The 21,441-nt window shown below is 33.3% G+C and overlaps 1 protein-coding gene across 5 annotated transcripts in view; it reads right to left on the reverse strand.

Moving 5' to 3' along the window:
• Window positions 1-21,441, reverse strand: part of LOC101899618 (AP2-associated protein kinase 1) — a 49,548-nt gene that overhangs the window by 8,042 nt on the left and 20,065 nt on the right. For 4 of the 5 annotated variants that reach the window (XM_059128758.1, XM_059128757.1, XM_059128756.1 and 1 more), the window contains 2 exons: window positions 12,560-12,894; window positions 12,277-12,492 (listed from right to left, as the gene is read on the reverse strand). In XM_059128758.1, coding sequence (XP_058984741.1) covers window positions 12,277-12,492; window positions 12,560-12,894 — 551 coding nt within the window. Of the gene's footprint in view, window positions 1-10,675; window positions 11,973-12,276; window positions 12,493-12,559; window positions 12,895-21,441 lie in introns of those variants that run through there. The other variant, XM_059128759.1, reaches the window with a different exon arrangement.

Consider the following 21,441-nt stretch of genomic DNA (forward strand, 5'->3'; position numbering starts at 1 on the left):
GCACTATCTCGTACAAAGAAATTTTCGCTGGTGGCTAAACTAAATTTTTAACTAATCATTTAGCTGGTATGTATTTTATGTCCCATTACTTTTTTGTTAGTTTCACACCATTCTCTTTACAACTATTTTTTTCGCCACATTGTGTGTATAGTTTCTTATTCAGTATTTATGTCCTGTTATTTAGTTCCTCTATACATACTTATTTTTTTCATAACGAATAATAGTTTGTTATACAGTGAAGTGCAAATACCATTCTAGCAATTCTTATAAACGTGCTTCTTATATGATATAATTTTGCTATGGAAAATGGCATGGTGCTTTGAAAAAAAATTCTTTGATCCATTTTTTTCTTCTATAGAATGTGGTTACATGCTTGGTCTGCTGTTAGGGGTGCAAGTTACCTTCTTCCAAATTGTTATACACTTAGCCATATGGCTAGAGATGGTGTATATCATTTGATACGGTCGAAATAACGGTTTTAGACCCTAGGTCTCGTTGGACCAAATCCATTTCAGGACATTTGGAGCCGATCTAGCGATGTCCATCCGTCCGTCTGTCTGTTCGGCTGGCTGGTGCGCACTATAACTCTCGAAGGGAGCATCCGATTCGGTCCAAACTTGGTACATCGCAATATTTTTGTCAAACTTATATCGATTTCGGAGATGGGCAATATCGGTCCACTCCTTTTGGTACCCTCCCCACAAAAGGTCGAAATTTTCAAAAAATATATTTTCTGCACAAAAACAGGAACGATAATCCGATTTTGCTCCAACTTTACAAATCCTAAGAGTCCGATTATCTTCAAATTACACACAACCCAATATTTATATTAACCCAAGATCTGGTGTTAAGATGGGATACATCGGTCCACTCCTTCTGGTACCTCCTCCACATATGGTCGAAATTTTCAAAAAAATATATTTTCTGCACAGAAAGAGAAACGATAATCCGGTTTTGCCCCAATTTTGGAAATCCCTATATCTGCGTCAATGCTAGGTCAGGTGCGAAAATGGATAATATCAGTCCACTCTATTATGTTCTCCCACAAAGGGTCAACATTTTGAATAATTATAACTCATATAAAATATGATGTAAGAGTCCAATTGTCTTCAAATTTCACACATCCTAATATTTTTATGAACCCAAGATCTGATATTAAGACGGAATATATTGGTCCTCTCCTTCTGGTACCTCCCCCACAAAAGGTCGAAATTTTGAATATCCATTAAGCTTATAAAATGCGAAATTAATATTCGATTCTATTTAGACTTGGCACATCTGAACACCGGATCTATTATGAAGACGGTAGAGATCGGACCATTTCTTCTGGTACATCTCCCACAAAGGGTCCAAGTTTTGAATAACCAAAATGTTTATGAAATCCGAAATGAGCATCAGGTTCTTTTTATATTTTATACATACAAACATTTTTGCTAACACAAGATATGTTGTGAAGATGGGATATATCGGTCCTCTCCTTCTGGTATCTCCCCCACAAAGGCTCAAAATTTTGAATTTCCATGAAGCTTATTAAAAGCGAAATCAACATCCGATTCCATTCCAGACTTGGTACATCTCAATATTATTATCAACACAAGATCAGTTATAAAGATGGTAGAGATCAGACCGTTTCTTTTGCTACTTGCCCCATATAGGGTTCAAGATTTTGAAAAATGGATATAAATGTTCGATTTTCTTATAAATTTGGCGATACCAATATTTTTGTCTGTATTAGATGAAGCATGAAAATAGTCCAAACCTGGCACTTCGCATTATTTATATCATATTTATATAGGTTCGATATAAAATGGACATGGAAATATTTGTCCATTCTTTCAAAACCCACTAGGGGTTCAAGAGTTTGAATAATCATAACAGAAGTCAAAATATTTTTAAATAATCGAATATTGGCTAAGGGTATCCATCTGTCGAAAAACTGACGATACTTTTTTACTCGTTTTTTTTTTTTTTTTTTTTAATTTTCGGTTAAGAAATGTTTCAGGTCGTAGATTTAAAAGATCAAGCTAGTCAACAAAGGGGTATTTCTGCAAAGTAATTTGTCAAAAATCTACTTTGAAACCGAAGAGATGTCTAGAGTCAAAATCATACCTAACGCCAGGTATAAAGACACATTTTAGCGTTAAAGCCGTATTTTTATAGTTTACCAAAAATATTTGTATCAATGTTCTTAAGGCAAAACCCGATATGACCCTTTTTCTGTATTAATGATTCTGGACTTTTGGACCTACAAACAAGTATTATCAGATCCACTTGGAATTTTCCACAACCCAGACTGGCTATTTTACTATGGCGATATAAAGTGAAATTTGATGAAGTTTGTTGTTGTCTTTGACGTCATGATGTTTGGAGGAGATTTTAGTAGAAAATCAAAAAAGTACTCTTGCTCTTCAATACGTCGATACACGTGTCTTTTAATTGTAGCTCTACTTTCATAATCTGATGGACTTCCCTGTAGTTATTAAAAAATATATTATGTTGAGCAGTGTAATGTATGTATATGTTAAAGAAATCAGCATAAAGTTAAAGGTCAGAAGTGCCCCCCTTATGTATATGTAATTTCAACAGAAAGTCGTTCAAAATCTTAAAGAAATATTCGCTGTCGAGTGGAAATGTTTGTATTTTTGACATAACAGGTCCATTGTTCTATATCACCTTCCTAAATATTATTATTCTATGAGAAGTGGAAATGTTTGTATTTTTGACATAAAAGGTCCATTGTTCTATATCACCTTCCTAAATATTATCGTAACCTTATATTATTCTATGAGAAGTGGCTTAAGTTTTAAGTATATTTTTGCGTTTGAGTGAAAATTTTGATATTTCACACAAAGGTTCCTTTAGTCCATTTCATCCGCTAAATATCATCGGATTACCAGCCTATATAGTAACCTTCTTTTATTCTACGGGAAGTAGTGCTAAGTGTAGAATAAATATTTTCGGTTGAGTGGAAATTTTGGTATTATTCACACAAAAGGTTACATTAGTTCATTTTCTCCACTAATATTATCTGATTGCCATTCAATATGGTAGGTTTCTGCCTTTTTCCAAACTTTAACGCCATGCTAAGTTTCGCGCCGATTGGTCTATAATGGAAAACTTCTATTATTTTATGGGAAGTGACTTTAGGTTTTAAATAAATATTTTCGTTTTCTGATTTTAGTTCAGATTTAAGTTTACTAAAATCGAGCTCGAGGTCTTTGTTGTTTTTTAATAATATTTATTTATTATTTTCGATATTTCGAAATCAGCATAAAGTTAAAGGTCAGAAGTGCCCCCCTTATGTATATGTAATTTCAACAGAAAGTCGTTCAAAATCTTAAAGAAATATTCGCTGTCGAGTGGAAATGTTTGTATTTTTGACATAACAGGTCCATTGTTCTATATCACCTTCCTAAATATTATTATTCTATGAGAAGTGGAAATGTTTGTATTTTTGACATAAAAGGTCCATTGTTCTATATCACCTTCCTAAATATTATCGTAACCTTATATTATTCTATGAGAAGTGGCTTAAGTTTTAAGTATATTTTTGCGTTTGAGTGAAAATTTTGATATTTCACACAAAGGTTCCTTTAGTCCATTTCATCCGCTAAATATCATCGGATTACCAGCCTATATAGTAACCTTCTTTTATTCTACGGGAAGTAGTGCTAAGTGTAGAATAAATATTTTCGGTTGAGTGGAAATTTTGGTATTATTCACACAAAAGGTTACATTAGTTCATTTTCTCCACTAAAATTATCTGATTGCCATTCAATATGGTAGGTTTCTGCTTTTTTCCAAACTTTAACGCCATGCTAAGTTTCGCGCCGATTGGTCTATAATGGAAAACTTCTATTATTTTATGGGAAGTGACTTTAGGTTTTAAATAAATATTTTCGTTTTCTGATTTTAGTTCAGATTTAAGTTTACTAAAATCGAGCTCGAGGTCTTTGTTGTTTTTTAATAATATTTATTTATTATTTTCGATATTTCGTCCTTCGACGGAAGACATCATCAGGAACAATACTTAAACATATAACAAGAATATAAAATCTCGCCAATTACCAACATCGACCTTGTGTTGCTGTCATCTGTTTTGTCACTATGGTGTTCTCTTCTTATTGCATATTATTTATTATACCCTCCACCATACTATGGAGGGTATATTAACTTTGTCATTCCGTTTGTAACTCCTCGAAATACTCATGTCAGACCCAACAAAGTGTATATATTCTTCATCAGCGTAAAATTCTAAGACGATCTAGCAATATCCGTCTATCTGTCTGTGTGTCCGTCTGTCTGTCTGTTGTAATCACGCTATCTTTCGAACGAATTGAGATAGAAGGCTAGAATTTTGCACACATGTATATTTTGCCATTAGGCAGGTTAAGTTCGTAAATGGGCCATGTAGGTCCACCTTATCACATAGCCCCCATATAACGGTACCTTCCGAAATTCGGTATTTTGATTATTTTAGCGACATTATTCACCGGAATTGTTTCGAATGTGCTATTTGAAGTTCGTAATGGATATTACAGCCTAAAACAGAAAACTCTCTGTTTGGGCCACATCTTCGTATGGCCCCCATATAAAGGTATTTTGATGATTTTAGTGACATTATTCACCGGAATTGTGTCAAATTTGGTATTTGGAGTTCGCAATGAATACTAAATCCTAAGAGAGAAAATTGTTTTTTAGGTTCACGCCTTCGTATAGCCCCATATAACGGTACCTCCCGATAATCGGTATTTTGATGACTGTAGCTACATTATTATTTTTCTAAGTTTCGCATTTGAATATTGTAATGGCTTATGAAAAAAAATTACCTATACAGGTCCATGTCGTCGTATTGACCCTAATATAACGGCTATATTCGGTATTTCTAAGATTTTAACGGATTTAATAGGTTTTGAGACTTGCCAAATTCGTTCCAAATGGTGGAGGGTATTCAAAGCTCGGCCCGGTCGAACTTACAACTGTAATATTTAATATTTTTGGCATATTTCATTTTCGATACCATTGCATTTTATTTTGTATATTAAATTCGATTTGTCCATGGTGTCTATTTTTGGTTTTAACTGAGTAAATAGTTTTTGTAAAGTATTAGAGGTTTTTGGTGCAATTGTGTAATTGTTTTCTTCGTATCATTTGAAGTTTTTAAAACCTTCGGAAAGTCCGGGTATATATGTGACGGATTTATAACACTTATTCTGTTTTTCTGCAGTTTGTTGATTATTTTTATTATTATTATTATTATGGTATTGTTTTATTAAAATATTTATGGTTTTTAGCGGGAAGCGGTTCTTAGTCAGTATTGATGTTATTTTCTTTATATTTTCTCTATGGAATTCTTTATCGCTAATATTTAACACGCGATTGATGAAATTCGATGCAGTGTTCATTATTATTTTCTTTGGATGTTTAGAATGAAAATTAAATAATCTCCCCGATGCCGTAGGTCTTTGGTACCATTTCGTTCGTATTTTGTTTTCCTTCCTTGTTATTAATATATCTAAGTTTGGTAGTCGTGTTTTTTTATTTATTTTTCTATTGTTAACATAATGCGATGATCGTAGCTATTGAATGTCGTCAGTAGGTTGTTAATTGCACTTGATTTAGTTATTCCATAAAGGTCGTCAACGTATTTGGTCAGAAACTTAGGTTTGATATCACAGATTTCCATACATCTATCCAAAAGCTTTTCCATCACAATATCGGCTACTATCGGAGATGCTGCGGATCCCATGGGAAGACCTTTCCTTTGTTGGTAAAAATGATTCTTGTATCTAAAATAACGGTTATCACAGATGCAAAATTTGAGTACTTTTATGAATAAACTCTTTGAATATTGTAATGGCTTATGAAAAAAATTACCTATGCAGGTCCATGTCGTCGTATTGACCCTAATATAACGGCTATATTCGGTATTTCTAAGATTTTAACTGATTTTATAGTTTTTGAGAATTGCCAAATTCGTTCCAAATGGCGGAGGGTATTCAAAATTCGGTCCGGTCGAAATTACAACTGTAATATTTAATATTTTTGGCTTATTTCATTTTCGATACCATTGCATTTTATTTTGTATATTAAAATCGATTTGTCCATGGTGTCTATTTTTGGTTTTAACTGAGTAAATAGTTTTTGTAAAGTTTTAGAGGTTTTTGGTGCAATTGTGTAATTGTTGTCTTCGTATCATTTTAAGTTTTTAAAACGTTCGGAAAGTCAGTTTATATATGTGACTCATTTCACATTTGATGGCTCATTTTCACTTGTTTCTGTTGTTCCTGTAAAGCTTTGAATTTCTTTTTGTGTTTTTCTTTTATGTCTCTCAACATATTTTTGATAGCTCATTTTCACATTCAAAGAACATGTTTCCATCTTTTTCCGACAAAATTTGTTTCATAGACTCCGTTGTTGTTTCTATTTTATTGTTATTTATTTTCTTCAATTCGTGTTTTTGTTTAATGAGTAAGTTTAAGATCTTTTTATGAAAATTCCCCATGTAAACCTTTAATCTATTTTGTATTTGTTCTGGTACTTCCTCGTTTGTGTCAAATATTTTGCTTATATTTTTGGTCGCGTTTTTTTATTATTATTATTATATTAATAAAACAATACTATAATAATAATAAAAATCAACAAACTGCAGAGAAACAGAATAAGTGTTATAAATCGGTCACCAGAATTAGAGAGCGTGAGTACTACAGTGCGAGAGCAACTACCATAAGCGACTTATGTTGGGAGCTCTACACATAATGAATACTCCAACATCACAACGAATAAACTGCAAAACAGATACGGAGAATCTGGCACACAGCTACAGACATCTTATAAGAAAAACATGTTAAAAAGCAGTAAGTTCGGCTGGGCCAAACTTTGAATACCCTCCACCATCTGGAACAAATTTGGACATTTTCAAAAAAATAAAATCTTTAAAAAACTTTGTTAAAATTTTTACCATAAGCGACTTATGTTGGGAGCTCTACACATAATGAATACTGCAACATCACAACGAATAAACTACAAAACAGATACGGAGAATCTGGCACACAGCTACAGACATCTTATAAGAAAAACATGTTAAAAAGCAGTAAGTTCGGCCGGGCCAAACTTTGAATACCCTCCACCACCTGGAACAAATTTGGACATTTTCAAAAAATAAAATCTTTAAAAAACGTTGTTAAAATTTTAACTTCAAATGCGACATCTCAAATAATTTCGGTGGGTATTAGAGGGCTGCAATTAGTATGATTGAGTAGGCTTGATCACACACAGTGGAAATACAATCAAACTCAATCAGTCGGTCAGATGTAACATGTTCATTCGAGTTGCTCAAGTCATACGATAAAGTTGTGATCAAACATGTATTGATCGAAGTTTTGTGTTCACAATCAAACAGCTCACATGAGTTATTTGTTTACGAACTCATGTTGAATTGTTCATAACGGGTCGATCATGTATGATGAGTCTGGTCGGTTTTATTTATCCTAGTTAAGTGAGTGATTTGATTTGATTAAAACACAAATGTTCGAATCTGAGCGAAATCATGATTGTAATTTTACTAAGGATTTCATAACTAAAAGCTGTTCCCATTAAAGAAATTGGTGCAAATTATATTTAATAAACATACAATTTTTTCTTTTTTTTTTTGGGGTTTTTTGTACGTTACACTTCAGCAACTTAATAAAAAAAAAACAAAACAAAATTAATATTTTTAATAAAAAAACACATCATTGGTATTTAGTAAACTAAAAATGTTTAAATATTTTTTTTGTTACAATATTGGTCAAGATTTTTCACAAACTTCGACCTTTTCTTTTACCTACACGTGTGTAGTTTCTACTTGCAACAATTTCGGTCACACTACCACAATATTCTTCCATTTCAAATATTAAAAAAGTCAAAATAAACTGCCCCAACTTGATTGAATGGTTGAATAAACAATGACGCTGAACGAACTCGATTCAAAGAAGACAATCACGGTTGTGATTGCTCATTTATATTCATGTGTTCGATTAACTCATGTTGCTGAACACATAAAACCGTCTCGAACACTCATGTTTGATTGTGAGCGAAGTGATTCAGACTGAGCGTTCGATTCGATCCGAAGCGAAGCGAAAACGGTCATTTCATACAGATCAAACTAAACGACAGCATCAACAAAAATCTGTAAGAAACCGAGTGTGCTTGAATTTTTGCATACTCGTTGCAGCCCTCTGGTGGGTATGTACCTAAAATCGTCAAAATACCGAATATAGGGAGGTACTGATGTATGGGGCCTATACAAAGACCTGGACCTGCACAGACAATTTTCTGTCATAGGCTGTAGTCCACTACGAACTTCAAATACCAAGTTTAAAACAATTCCGATTAATAACGTCGCTAAAATCATCAAAATGTCGAATATAGGGAGGTACCGTTATAGGGGGGCTATACGAAGACGTGGATCTGCACAGACAATTATCTATCTTAGGCTGTAGTATCCATTTAGAACTTCAAATACCAAATTTAAAACAATTCCGTTAAATAATGTCGCTAAAATCATCAAAATACCGAATATCGGGAGGTACCGTTATATGGGGGCTATATGAAAACGTGGACCTACACTTTCCCATTTACGAAATTAACCTGCCTACTGGAAAAACAAACTTGTGTGCAAAATTCTAGCCTTCTATATTAATTCGTTCAAAATATAGAGTGATTAAAACAGACGGATAGACAGACAGACGGACATCGCTAAATCGACTTAGAATTTTACGCTGATGAAGAATATATACACTTTGTTGGGTCTGACATGAGTATTTCGAGGAGTTACAAACGGAATGACAAAGTTAATATACCCTCCATAGTATGGTGGAGGGTATAATAAATAAAATGCAATAAGAAGAGAACACCATAGTGACAAAACAGATGACAGCAACACAAGGTCGATGTTGGTAATTGGCGAGATTTTATATTCTTGTTATATGTTTAAGTATTGTTCCTGATGATGTCTTTCGTCGGAGGACGAAATATCGAAAATAATAAATAAATATTATTTAAAAACAACAAAGACCTCGAGCTCAATTTTAGTAAACTTAAATCTGAAATAAAACAAATATTTTCCATTAGAGGAAATGTATTATTCACCAACTCTAACGCCATGCAAAGTTTCGCTCCGGTTGGTCTATAATAGTAACCTTCTATTATTCTACGGGAAGTGGTGCAAGTTTCGCTCCGGTTGGTCTATAACAGTAACCTTCAATTATTCTACGGGAAGTGGTGCTAGGTTTAAAATATTTGGGGTTGAGTGGAAAAGTTTGGTATTATTCACACAAAGATTCTAATAGTTCATTTCATACACTAAATATTATCCGATTGCCATCCAATATAATAGTTTTCTGCCTTTTTCCAAACTCTAACGCCACAAAAAGGTTCGCGCCGATTGGTCTATAATGGTTAACTTCTATTATTCTACGGGAAGTGGCTTTAGGTTTTAAATAAATATTTTCGGTTGAGTGGAAGTTTTGGTATTATTCTCTCAAAGAGTCCATTTTATCAGCTAAATATTATTTGGTAACAACGCAATATGTTTATGTTAACATATGTTCATAAAAAATGCATATATCATAGGAAAAGACGTGGTTTAATATGTTTGGGACTCCACTTTGCACACGGCTTTACAAAACATTTTTAATTAAGAATTTTAAAAATAGTTTGTGGAAATAATGCCGGATTTTTGGTATATAAATAATGTTATATGAAACAACTATAAAAACAGACAATGTAGTCATAAAAAGAGCCAAACAACATTTGGCAATTTATTTATTGTATGTACTGAGTTCAAAGAAGCCAATAGGCACCTTATCAATCTATTCATTATAATTATAACTTGTTCGCTGCCATTAAAACTCTCTCCATTATCAAAGAAGGACATGATATAGATAATACCATAAGTGCAAAGATGATATTGTCGTAAAATAAAATAATAAACTTGAATATGGACTGTAAATTGAAGGGAAAACAAAATGATACATATCCCGTGTGAAACAAATACCCGTGTAAGACATATAATCATTTTAAAAATGTTTTGTTACGTTTCTATTATCGTGAAAAAGTACAATTTATATCCATGTTACCAGGTTCTATGAAAATAAAACGATTCTCATTCGTTATATGGTTAGTTAATAGTAATACACAATTTGTAAAAATATTAAAATGACGCATTATAAATTGTCCTATATATGCATTAGATAAAAGATCATCATGAGAATGTATATAAGTATTGAAACCTATTCATTTGTGTTAGACTCGGAAGTTCTACAACATAAATAAAATAGATTCAAAAGTACACACCAGTCTCAGTATTAATTATTAACTCCTGATTTGAATTTGCAAAATACATTTAACTCCATTTCCAACAGTGACACTTTCTGTTCATCCTAGTGTGGTAAAAAAGTTATATTTCATCTCTACAAAGCATCAGAACCGTATTCTATTTGATATGAAATTATCAAAATTTTAGTAAATCTTTGTGTATTAAAATTAAAATGTGAGAATGGGCAGGATGTGTTAAATGTGATTACCAGATGTTTGATTAAATTCATGACAGATGAAATGACGTGTGAACATCGTCCATTACATTTAATGAAAAGTATATGTGTTATACAATAACCAAAAATAACAATATTCCCACTGTTTTAAGAGTTTTTATATATTTATATTTAATTTATTTACTCCATTTGAGTATGTCCATTTATGCATAGTTACATGTTATATTTTATATTTTTAAGCTTAACTTCTAGTGTGTTGGCTATTTGCGTTTAATAATCTCCATAAATAATAAACATGGAGACTTGAATTTTAATACATTAATTTGCATGAAGAAAAAACCATTAGTTTTTATATTTAAAGTCTCCTAATTGTATAAGTAATTTTATAAATATATATCAACATATCATACATAGACACTTGAAAATAAGACTAATAAATTTTTACACGTATTTTAGTGCATGGTTATCAATATAACATTTAATTCACTATTTTTTAGCAGTGTAACAGTACGTAATAAAATTGGTAAAGGAACAACTTTGAATTTTGGACTAGATATACAATTTTGATTCGCCACAATATTTTTACTTTAGCATGTGTTTTTTATAAAGAATCTCTTTTCATCAATTTTTCCTCTATTCTTAACTGACAAAAAGATTAACCGCTCTCAAATTGCATATGCAAAAAGAAAAAAAAAAGAAAATCGTCCAGAAAATCGTTAATAATCCCATGAAATACTATTTGTCATATATATTTTTTTATTTTTAATTCCATCTGGAGCTGCGAAGAACAAAACTGTTAATTGAAGACTATTTGCTAAATAATAATGCCGATGAAATTGTAGAAGTCGCATATTTGCACAAGAAGTGTATTGTCAATTGACTAGTCTGATTCATAGATTTTAGTTCTTTTGTGTTATTTGCAAAACCGATCGTTTTGTACAGAAAGGAATGATGTGAACCAAACAGGTTGTGTGATTTGAACATATGGAGAGGAAAGCTCTCATAATATATTGTTTATTAATAGTTTTTAGAATAGAACTAAGTTGTGCTATGATATGATTATAATAAATAACTGTCTTTAATTAAATTTAGAGTAATAAAAATTTCGCATACGTGCACTCTTTTTGTTCGTTTTTCTTATAGTAAACTATGCTACTAAACGTGTATTAATGTGTTTTGTTATAAAGTGTTAGGAGATTAGACCACCACAACCGACGTATGAGAAATGATGTAAAGCATTTTTAACCGAATTACGATGATAACAAAAATCATACAACACTTGTTACAAAAATTCACTGAAGACCAACATCGCTACGTCACTTCTGTTGATTGAAAACTATTGTAATTTGTTTAAAGGAGAGCTTAAAATCTTTACCAAAAACCCGAAGCACTGAGGAATTGTGATATATATTTGAATTTACTCGATTCTGTCTTTATCTTTTGAGGCAACATAAAGGGGAGAGTAAGAAGAAAGGTAACAAAAGAAACAATTAATAACTTCCATGTTAGTTAAAATGAGAATCAGAGCTTTTTACATGTAGATCTGATATGGAATGGAGAAAGATGCATTAAACAGTTACTAATGACCACAATTTGTAGCATTAAATCACAATATTAGCTTTGAATACTACAATTAGTGAACGTTGAATCTTTCTATTTTACTCTTCAGGACGAGGGAAAATGTTTTTCTACATAATGAATTAACACTGAGAAAAGTAAGATAAGTAAGTTCATGATTTACCTCCAGTTTTACGTAGGGATGCCGTCTTCTCCTTCAAACCAGGAGGCAAACTGAAGGGTGCTGATCCAAAAGGATCTTCCTGTTGTGTAGATCCAACTGTAGTTGTTGAACTGGAAACAGTAGCTGGGGGAACAGTAGAATTAGATCCAGTGCCAACCACATTTGTCTCTGTAGGTGTTAAAGTGGAAGTAGTCGAGGCAGACTTTGTGTTAATACCTAATAAAATGTAAACAATTAACATAAACATAAATTTGTGAATACTGGTTTCTTCAGGAATTCATACTTCCTTGACTTCCTCTTTGGCGTATTTTATCGAATTCAGCTTCAAATATATTATCTTCGGTCATTTGACTAAATGGTTGTTCTTCAAATGGATTCCAGACGTCAACTCGAGCTGCTATGGTGTCTCGCATTGTGGAACGGTTTATTTGCTGTGTTTGAGAAGTACTTGTTAGTTCTGAATTAGAAATAGATGATTGTGGTGGAGGCACAAATAATCCTGGATTTGAACCGCCATAATTGTTTGCTGGAACTGAAGCTTCAGTCATATTGCCACTGCGACTCTTGACAGATTGATCATATGGCGCAAGAAACTGCGAAGTTTCATTCGCAAACGTTCTATAATTTAATTACAAATATATAAAAAAAATGCACAAGAGAAAATTAATATGTATACATTTTATTTACATTGAAACTTCCAAATATGAACAGTCACATTTACATTTATATACACTAGTGCCAAAACTAAAGCAACTGAAATTGCAAAGAGAATGAATGCCTTGAAACTTTTTTTAAAAAATTAAGGAAATTAGAATGTTGGCTAGTTTTAAATTAGGCACTTTTTTACTTTTTAAAAACTTAAAACAAAAAACCAGAATTCAATTTTATATAAAAAATAATGTATGATAAAGTGAATTAACCCGATTTTGGCTTGGACAAAACAAAAGCAACTCTGTTGTACATTCATATGATCGCTGCAATTTCAGTTGTTTTTACCGTTATATTTATCGCTTTTTGCTTTCTTCAACAATTTCGCTTGTCATAAATCATTTTTGAGAAGTTTTTTAAAACAACACGTATTTTTTTCGTTTTTTAAGTTCTGCCCAAAAAAGTTTAAAAACGGCTAAAAGCAATTACAGTACATTAATAAAACAGTAAGTTATCAATGACTATGAAAACAAGCTACCACAGAAAATAATTTCCGAGAAATATTTCATAAATATTTCTGTGATTTCTCGTATACTATGTCGGTTTTATGAAACTGGATCAGTAATAACAGTCTATAACGGGTGAAGGTCATGAAAAACTTCAGCCCGTAATGATCAACAAATTATGAAAGCAAAAAAAAAACAACCATTTAAGAGTTCAACTGAGCTTGAGATCAGTGCGTAGAGAGGTAGTGAGAGCTGGTCTGAACATGAAAATTTTTTTAATAACGATCTTCCCTTTCGCAGGGGAAAATATTCGGCTTATTTGGGTATTTCAGCATGACAATGATCCCAAACATGCATCAAAACTTGCCAATTGGTTGCGGGGGTCGAAAATAGGTGTTTTGTCACGGCCGGTACAATCACCTGACCTAAACCCCATAGAAAACCTTTAATGTACCGTAGACAGAAAGATCAAGCGGGATTTGGAAACAAATTAACCAAAGAATTCAGGATGCCTGGGATAGCATACCCATGGATCATGGAGCGTGTAATAGATTCAATGCCTCGTAAGTGTTCAGCTGCTATCAAAAATAATAGTTAAGCTATCGACTACTACCAAAATTCATTAATTTTAAAATGAAAAAGTTGCTTTAGTTTTGACCAAACAAATATTGGGTCATTCTAGTTTTCCACATATTATTTTTCATTCAAAATTATTTTTGTATTTTTATTTCTAGTTTTTTTTTTTAAAGTGAATAAAGTATCTCATTTAAAACTGGAAAAGTAACTACGATTTGTTTATTTTTGTAAAAGTTACACGTCATTTATTGTCTTTGCGATTTTAGTTGCTTTAGTTTTGGCCACCAGTGTATGTAGCCCTAAGATCACAAGTCAGCTAGGAAATTCTGGTGGTATTAAGTCGATTTAATTTAAAAATAATTGTTTTTATACGTAAAATTGACTAAAAACAGAGTTCGGATTTAATAAATGTCGGTTTTGAGGAGGAACTATCATTTTAACTAACAAACATTTTCTTTTGTGTTTCGATATTTCTGTACAATATTAGCACATGTTGAAGCGCATGTTTGGGGTGTTGTAACGTACAAATTGTTGTATTCCAACACAATCTGTGTAAAAAATTGATGAAATTAAATCGAGGGATTTATTTATCGAAAAAAATAAAGGAAAATGTTTTGAAGCAATCAAGTTGTTCTATGATTTTCTTTTTTCAATTATTGGAATCCATGGAAATAGATGGCATACCTGTTCACCATTTTTATATGCATACCAGAAACAGAAATGTCCTTGTTGATGCATTCGCTCTATTGGCTACAATTATGGGCCAATTGCATGGGGCAAGAGTTTAGAACAGGGTCCACCTTTTGGATGTTTATGGGATATTAATTAAAGGACAAAATAGGCTACCATTCAAACGCAAATATTTCTCGAAAAAATTAAAGGAAAATGTTTTGAAGCAATCAAGTTGTTCTATGATTTTCTTTTTTCAATTATTGGAATCCATGAAAATAGATGGCATACCTGTTCACCATTTTTATATGCATACCAGAAACAGAAATGTCCTTGTTGATGCATTCGCTCTATTGGCTACAATTATGGGCCAATTGCATGGGGCAAGAGTTTAGAACAGGGTCCACCTTTTGGATGTTTATGGGATATTAATTAAAGGACAAAATAGGCTACCATTCAAACGCAAATATTTCTGACGCTGAAAGTCACTTTCTATTAAAAACACAATGAATAGAAATAAGCGTACGAAAAAAGAAAGGAAATGGTTGCAGTCGTTTCATTCTGTATTTTCTCGAAGTAGGAATTAAAACCAATATTAAGATAACGGGACTTGTTTTTATTTCGTACTGTTTTTGTAGATGAGTCGAAACAAAAACAAAACAGAAATTTACTCTGCTGTATGACGCAATGCATTGCAGATACTGAAAGCGGATGCCCATCAAAAGTGCTCTTTATGACATTTTAAGAGGATATTTTTGTAGCATATCATTCAATAAATTTGGAATCCATGTGAATAGCGTACGAAAAGAGAACTATAGGAAACGGTTGCAGTCGTTTCGTTCTGTATTCTCTCGAAGTACGACGCAACATTGGAAATGAAACAGTACAATACTCAATGCAAACGTTTCCGTGTATATTAACTCAATACAAAACAAGTAAAAAAAAACATTAAGTTTGGCCCAGCCAAACTTTTAATACAATTCACCTTAGAGTAAAGGAAACATTAGAACCCATTGTGTCCCACAAATATCAATTTTTAGACATATTCGTGGGAAAATGTCGCAAAATCATCAAAATATTGAATATCGGGAGGTACCGCTATATGGGACAAACAAAACCGTGAACCTATACATACAATATTTCGGCAACGGAGCTAGAACCCATTAGGACACAAAAATACCAATTTTTAGACAAGTCCGCGAAGAAATGTAGCAAAAATCATCAAAATACCGAATACCTGGAGGTGCCGTTATATGGGAGCTATACTAAAACGTGGACCTATACATACAATGTTTCGCCACCGCAGCCAGAACCCATTATGACCAACAAATACCAATTTTAAGACAAATTCGTGAAAAAATGTGACAAAAACCATCAAAATACCACATATCGGGAGGTACCATTATATGGGGGCTATACCAAATCTTGGACCTATACATGCAATGTTTTGCCACCGGAGCTAGAACCCATTATGATCAACAAATACCAATTTTTAGATAAATCCATGAAAAAATGTGACAAAAATCATCAAAATACCGAATATCTGGAGGTACCGTTATATGGGAGCTATACCAAAACGTGACCTTTACATACAATGTTTCGCCACCGCAGCCAGAACCCATTATAACCAACAAATACCAATTTTTAGACAAATCCGTGAAAAAATGTGAGAAAACCCATAAAAATGCCGCATATCGGGAAGTACCATTATATGGGGGCTATACCAAATCGTGGACCTTTACATGCAATGTTTTGCCACCGGAGCTAGAACCCGTTATGACCAACAAATACCAATTTTTAGACAAATCCGTGAAAAAATGTGGCAAAAATCATCAAAATACCGAATATTTGGAGGTACCGTTACATAGGAGCTATACCAAATCATACCTTTCCAAGGTGGAGGGTATAAAAATGGAAAAAAATGTTTCAGTTAAATTGATGACTTTTTATTTATTTATTATGTCTATTATAGAATGGAAAACGGTAGAAAAAAAAAAACAAATTTTGAATAAGCCCCAGATGCGGTATAATTCTCTATTTAAGTTATAGGGAGAAAAAGCTCGTCATGTTATGCCTTTGATCAGACGCATTCAACAAAAATCTCAATGTCTTGTCATGTCGTTCAGACCCAATAGTGTGTCATACAAATTCGTTGCAGCCCCTGCTACCTTTAATGTGTATTAACAGATACTGGAGATGTAGCAGAGAATTGCCTCGTGGTTTTGTTCAAAGGCCTCTATAATCTCTTTGCATTACTGTGTGAAATTTCAAGAATGAAATGCTCCATACACAAATTGCAAAAACAGGATATATGTTCTTTCAGAATTATTTGTAAGTATTACAATTATATATGCCTATATCTTGAGGGATACGTTCAGTCTCTTCTAAGATGCTTCATCTACAGCAACTTTACCGTAAATTATAATGTATAGTATTTTGATGATTTTAGCTACATTATTCACCAGAATTGTTTGATATTTGGTATTTGAAGTTCGTAATGGATACCACAGCCTATGGCAGAAAATTGTCTGTGCAGGTCTACGTCTTTGTATAGCCCCCATATAACGGTACCTCCCAATATTCGGTATTTTGATGATTTTAGCGTCATTATTCACCGGAATTGTTTCAAATTACGTATTTAGAGTCCGTAATAGGAACTAAAGTCTATGACAGAAAATTGTCCATGCAGTCCCAGGTCTTCGTATAGACCCCATATATCAGTACCTCCCTATATTCGGTATTTTGACGAGTTTAGGTATAATACCCACCGAAATTGTTTGAGATGTCGTATTTGAAGTTCGTAATGAATGCTACAGCCTGTGACAGAAAATTGTCTATGCTGGTTCAGATCTACGGACAGCTCCGATATAGCGGTTCCTCCCTATATACGATATTTTGATGTTTTTAGCTACATTATTCACCGTTTATTTCAAGTTTTAAATTTGAATAAGGTAATGGCTTATGACAAACTTATTCGGTAAGAAAGTAGCATTCTTTCATTCCAAAAGTAGTGTGTGATGCTACATGCAGGGATCTTGAGGGTTGTTATTGATATATGTATAGATCGATTCAAAATTTTCATTGCAGATACTGAAAGCGGAAGCCCATCTAAAGTGCTCTTTACGACATTTTTAAGAAGATATTTTTGTAGCATATCATTCAATTAATTGGGAATCCATGGGAATAGATGACATACATGTTCACCATTTATATATGCATACCAGAAACAGAATTGTCCTTGTTTTTGCATTCGCTCCATTGGCTGCAATTATGCGTCAATTGCATGGGGTAAGAGTTTAGAACACGGTCCACCTTCAAAATTTTCATTGCAGATACTGAAAGCGGAAGCCCATCTAAAGTGCTCTTTACGACATTTTTAAGAAGATATTTTTGTAGCATATCATTCAATTAATTGGGAATCCATGGGAATAGATGACATACATGTTCACCATTTATATATGCATACCAGAAACAGAATTGTCCTTGTTTTTGCATTCGCTCCATTGGCAGCAATTATGCGTCAATTGCATGGGGTAAGAGTTTAGAACACGGTCCACCTTTTGGATGCCTTTGGGATATTAATTAAAGGGCAAAATATAATACCATTCAATGCAAGTATTTGCAACAAAAAAATGCTCATAAATGTCAAGTGGAATGACGGGGAACATTCAAAATGGACTTTACCTCACAATATTCATTATTAAAGATTTTCTTTTATTCTGCAGCAACAATATGGGTAAAAACCCAACTACATAACATTAACTTGCAAGTGGATAAAAACTACATTACAGTGTAAAACAAGTTAAAAAGCAGTAAGTTCGGCCGGGCCGAACTTTGAATACCATACACCATTTGGAACGAATTTGGCAATTCTCAAAAACAATAAAATCCGTTAAAAATTATGTTAAAATCTTAAAAATGCCGAATGTAGCTGTTATATTAGGGTCTATACGACGATATGAACCTGCGTAGATAACATTTGTTATAAGTCATTACAATATTAAGATCCCTGCATGTAGCATCACACATTATTTTTAGAATGAAAAAAATACACTTTCTTATCGATTAAGTTTTAATCACTCTTTCCGCAAAAACGGAAGGAGCAAGAGTTTCTTTATTGAAGTGGAAATGATCAACAAAAAACGAAAATGTAAAATGAAAACAGCTAAGTATATATATATATGGAATGGAAAAAACTAACAATCGAATGACAGGTGCATGTAATGTGCCCAAAAGCAAAGTTTAAAAAAAATATCGCACAAAATCTTCGACATCGGACGCATATCACTGTGACAATGGCTAGGGATTGTGAATACTATGAGCGATTTTTAAAAATTTCATGTTCCGTGTCGCAACTGGAATAACAACTCAAAAAACACTTAAATCCGAGTTTCAAAATGTCAACGCAATTCACTGGTTGGGGCACACAACTTTTTGAAAAGTTCTACAATAGAGTTATTAATTTTTTATTTATAATTGATATATACTAATGCGACAAAACTTTCCTACCAATATGTGCATCGCAGATAAATGTATACGATTTGCCGATTTCCCACATTAGCAAAAAATAAAATATATATACTTCCAATATGTATAAGTTTATTAAGCGATAAAAAGAATATTCTTTTACTATTTACTATGAAAAGGAGAAAATGGGACATCTTTTGTTGGACGAATGCAATGTCTTCGCGCATTTCTTTGTCGATTTCTGCTAATCTGTCCATTTATGTTTGTAATGAAATTACATTGCTGGTCACATTTATTGTCCGATTAAAACAAAACGAATAGTTTATTGTTTGGGCCAAACACGGTTCAATTTTAGAATGATAGATAGATAGAATTGACATATAATTCAGTCGATAGGTAAGTTTATGAAAATTGGTTAAAATCTGGTGAAATATAGCTATAATTTCCCTCTATATTTCCAAATTGACATTACGTGCCTAAAAATTGAAAAATTCAGTAATGTTTGGTTCAAGATATATGCAGCTTAGAAATGCCCATGGTACTATTAGAAGGCCTTCAGATTCCGATCCGTTTACAGATTTTTTTTTAATTTTACGCGGATTTCTGAGTCAATTGAATGACATTTGTAAATTTTGAATCTAGAAAACATGTTTTTCAAAAAAAAAAATTGCGCACAAAAAATCGAGATGAAATAGCTGCAATCCTATAATTGTCACCGATATTTCTCGGTTACAAAAAATTAGTTAGAGAATCCCACTACAGATTGGGATATATCTTCGATATAGATTTTCATCTAGTATGACACATTTGTCCAATTAAGTTTTTTCATCCAACAGGTCACATACAACATAAATTTATGTAGGTCAAGTTTAGTGGAAATCGATTAAAATATAGTCTTCGTAGGTAAGTATCAACCGATTTTATATTTTCTCCGCTTTAAAACCTCAATACGCAATGAATACTTGAATTGCCAATACGAACGTTTATTTGCTTCAGGTGACTCTACAAAATATTCATAGTGGCTTTGGGTATCATAAAGTCTGCACCGCCCGACCTGTGTCTTATCTTACAGGTTTTTGTTTGGTTATTAAGCTATGCAGTGTGTCTTAAAAACAATAATTGAAAAGTAACAAAAAAATAAATAAATAAATAAATAACACATTTGCCATCTATTTCTTACACAAATATTCTTTTAAAAATCTCTAACTGAATCGTGCTTTGTCAATAAATTTCTTTAAAATCTTTACATCGATTGCGTTTAAATACAACAGTTTGCGGATAAGGTATTTGTCGTAAATAACATACATATTTAAAACAGTGTTCACATGAAGTTTTGAACTCTATATCGTATCTTCAGTTGTTTACCAGGGGGTAAAGCAGAGAATACCTAGGTTTCGGAGAGAGCCACAAATCCTCATCAGTTCCCTTGTTTTTTGTCTGGGATATTCTTCCCAGGAATTATTTTAAAATTAACTCCTATGACAAAAAAAAATTTACCCAAGTGACGAGATCGTATGCTCAATGGAAGAGGAACCAAAACATAGGTGTTCCCTGCCTTTCCCCCTGGTAAACATTACCATCGTTATCCACTATAAAAAAACGTTGGTTGTCTAAAAACAACAATAATGGGATTAAGACAGATCTTTTTGCAACAACAAAATACTATGGTTTCCCGAACAAACATGCCAACACAGTTCTATCCCCAAGGTATTAGGGGTCACATTCGATAGCCTCTTTAAGTCGTCCGCGCATACCACTGCTATCTGCGACAAGATTAGAAGTAGGAACAAGGTCCTCAAGTCTCTGGCCGGCAGTACTTGGGGAGCTGATGAGGAAACCTTGTTGACCTCTTACAACGCGATAGGCCGGTCTGTGGTAAACTATGCGGCTACGGTGTGGTCCGCCAACGTCAGTGCTACGCAGTGGAAAAATGTTCAGTCCTGCCAGAATGCCGCCCTTAGAACCGCAACAGGGTGCCTTCTCATGACACCTGTCGATCACCTACATGAGGAGGCGAAGACAACAACAACACAGTTCTATCAATCCCACGGCAGCGGGTTCTACGATACCGGATTGACCCGAAACAACAAGATTCCGTGTCGGCCAGCGGCTGCCAACCCAGTATGTATATGTTTGTGTTTGTTTATTTTTCTGCATTGGGAGCAGCATATCCCGGAATGCTTGCTCCGGATTTTATTGGTCCGTACCGGGATTGAGGAAAACCCCGGACCTTGGTTCTGCTCGGTTTGTCAGAATGTTATCCACCACAGATCTGTCTCGGTGCGATGTATTGGATGCA

The sequence above is a fragment of the Musca domestica genome, unplaced genomic scaffold (assembly GCF_030504385.1).
Source record: "Musca domestica strain aabys unplaced genomic scaffold, Musca_domestica.polishedcontigs.V.1.1 57, whole genome shotgun sequence".
NCBI classification, from domain to species: Eukaryota; Metazoa; Arthropoda; class Insecta; order Diptera; family Muscidae; genus Musca; species Musca domestica.